Here is a 2,500-nt window from a genome sequence, read left to right on the forward strand (position 1 = left end):
ATTCAAACCGTTCAACACAATTAGCGCGTAGTCATACACTTTGAATTAGAGGTTCTGCATATACTTGCTTTATTCTTTTATGTATGGACACACAAAACGAGAAGTATTATCAACCAATTGTGTGAATATGACGAAAGCGGTACGTCATTATGACGTCACGTCCTCAAGCAGGCTTGAGACCCGCGCAAAATCGCTTTCAGTTCGACTCGCAGCGTTGAGTCGGAAAGTGGACACTGAACACCGAGCACACGCTGCCGCCTGTGAGCCGCGTTGTCGCGATGGCGGAAGACGTAGAGCAAGTCTTCACGGCGGAAGAATGGCAGTCCTTCCCGGAGATCGAGAAGAAGCGCTTCGAGAATATTCTCAAAAAATACAAAATGATGGAAGAGTTGGGTAAGTCGCCTCGAATGTCTTATTCACCTTTTTGATAATTACTTTAAACTAATTTATGGTTCTCTGCTACTCTTCAACTTTCATGAAAACAAATGTGCATTTGTTTGTGAAATTGACTGTTAGAACAGAAAAGGGATTGAAATTAAAGAAAAAACAAAATCACACGAAGGACACTGGTAACAATAGATGGCATTTCATGCATTCTCTACAAATAAATGTAAGAACAGGCAAATATCGCGGCATCTACGCCAAAATCGCTTCGGCAAAGGCAACCAAATGCTCCACCACATATATTGTCAAGGTAGAGTTTAGTCTTGTTTCTGATATTAAGGTAAATCGCCTGGGGTCGACGGGCTCTGTCTTGCCAAAATACACGTGCGAAGGTTTGTTGGCCTTTATCGAGGCGCCGAGGGGCGCGGAGGCCACGGTGATCACTGACGCAGTGCCGCTCCCTTTCCCACCAAAATAGCCGCTGTAGCTGGAACCACTATATCAGGATAACATATTATGGTTATGCGGCAGAATTACCACAGGCTTGCTAAACCATTCATTCTTAGTTATCTTAAATATCCATTTCAATAAATCTGTTTTGTGTATAGTGGGTTTATCTGCCATTTATCAACACGGAAGAGTGTTTTGCAAGTCATATATATATATATACATATATATATATATATATATATATTCATATATGTATGTATCTATATGTATATATATATATATATACATATATATATATATATATATATATGAATGTATATATATATAATGTATAGAAATATATATATATATGTATAGAAATATATACATATATCTCTATATATTCATATATGTATGCATCTATATATATATGTATCTATATGTATATATGTATATATATATCATATATATGTATATATATATGATATATATGTATATATATATATTTATACGTATATATATATATATACATATGTATATGTATATGTATATATATGTACACACAAACACAGATATATAAATATATATATTATATAATATATATATATATATACATATATATGTATATGATATATATATATATATATATATATATATATATATATATATATATATATATATATATATTTATTTATTTATTTATATATATAAGCATATATATAATATATATATATATATATATATATATATATATATATATATATATATATATACATATATATATGTATATATATATATATATATATATATATATGCACATATATATAAATATATATATATATATATATATGAATATATATATATATATTATATATATATATATATATGTGCATATATATACATATATATATACATATATATATGCATATATATATAAATATATATATATACATATATATATGCATATATATATATATATATATATATATATATATATATATATATATATATATATATATATATATAATGTATATGCATATATGTACATACACGCACACGCACGCACGGACTAACTTACACACATAACTTTCACGCATTTCAAATACATTTTTATTTTTACTAAAATACTTTATTTTGGCAAATGCTTCTCTTGAAAATTCTTTTGTATTTTAATCATCCAAATTTCTTCAAGGATACAGTCGTTAAAAATAATAAACATTAATTAGATGTCCATTTTCAGGACTGGACCCCAAACCCCCGGACTTCTTGAAAAGACACAAGAAGCAAGTAAACGGTTTCGTGGCGCCCACAGCCAGGCCACCTCGAATCCCGAAAGACGATGAGGACGAAGAGTGGACGCCGGAGACGGAAAATGAACGCAGCAGAAGGCTATCCAGTGGTGGCAGGTTAGGCGGTGTAATACTGAATGTGGTGGATGTTTACCTTTCTGGTTAGAAGCTGATGGAGATGGCGGTCGGAAGTAAAGGGTAATGGAGAAACTTGTCAAATGATTAATCGCCAGTGTAGAGTAGTGTAGAGATATATTAAGCGGTCACTTGCCACTGCAGATATGGAAACAAGAGTGGAAGCGGAGGAGGAGGAGGAGGAAGAGGCGATGAAAAGAGGAAGGCAGATTGGAGTGTTCCTGCTTCGCCCAGAAAGTGTGAGACCTACGACGATGCACCGC

General features: G+C 32.0%; 1 protein-coding gene across 1 annotated transcript in view; it reads left to right on the forward strand.

Annotated features, from left to right (window-relative positions):
- Positions 1-2,500, forward strand: part of LOC122261012 (uncharacterized) — an 18,305-nt gene that overhangs the window by 12,033 nt on the left and 3,772 nt on the right. Inside the window, exons 12-14 of the mRNA XM_086549270.1 lie at positions 228-393; positions 2,054-2,219; positions 2,382-2,500. The exon at positions 2,382-2,500 is cut by the window's right edge and continues 77 nt beyond it. Coding sequence (XP_086405396.1) covers positions 228-393; positions 2,054-2,219; positions 2,382-2,500 — 451 coding nt within the window. The remainder of the gene's footprint in view (positions 1-227; positions 394-2,053; positions 2,220-2,381) is intronic.

Source organism: Penaeus japonicus, unplaced genomic scaffold, assembly GCF_977035675.1.
Source record: "Penaeus japonicus unplaced genomic scaffold, GWHDUDI00000001_assembly GWHDUDI00000022, whole genome shotgun sequence".
NCBI classification, from domain to species: domain Eukaryota; kingdom Metazoa; phylum Arthropoda; class Malacostraca; order Decapoda; family Penaeidae; genus Penaeus; species Penaeus japonicus.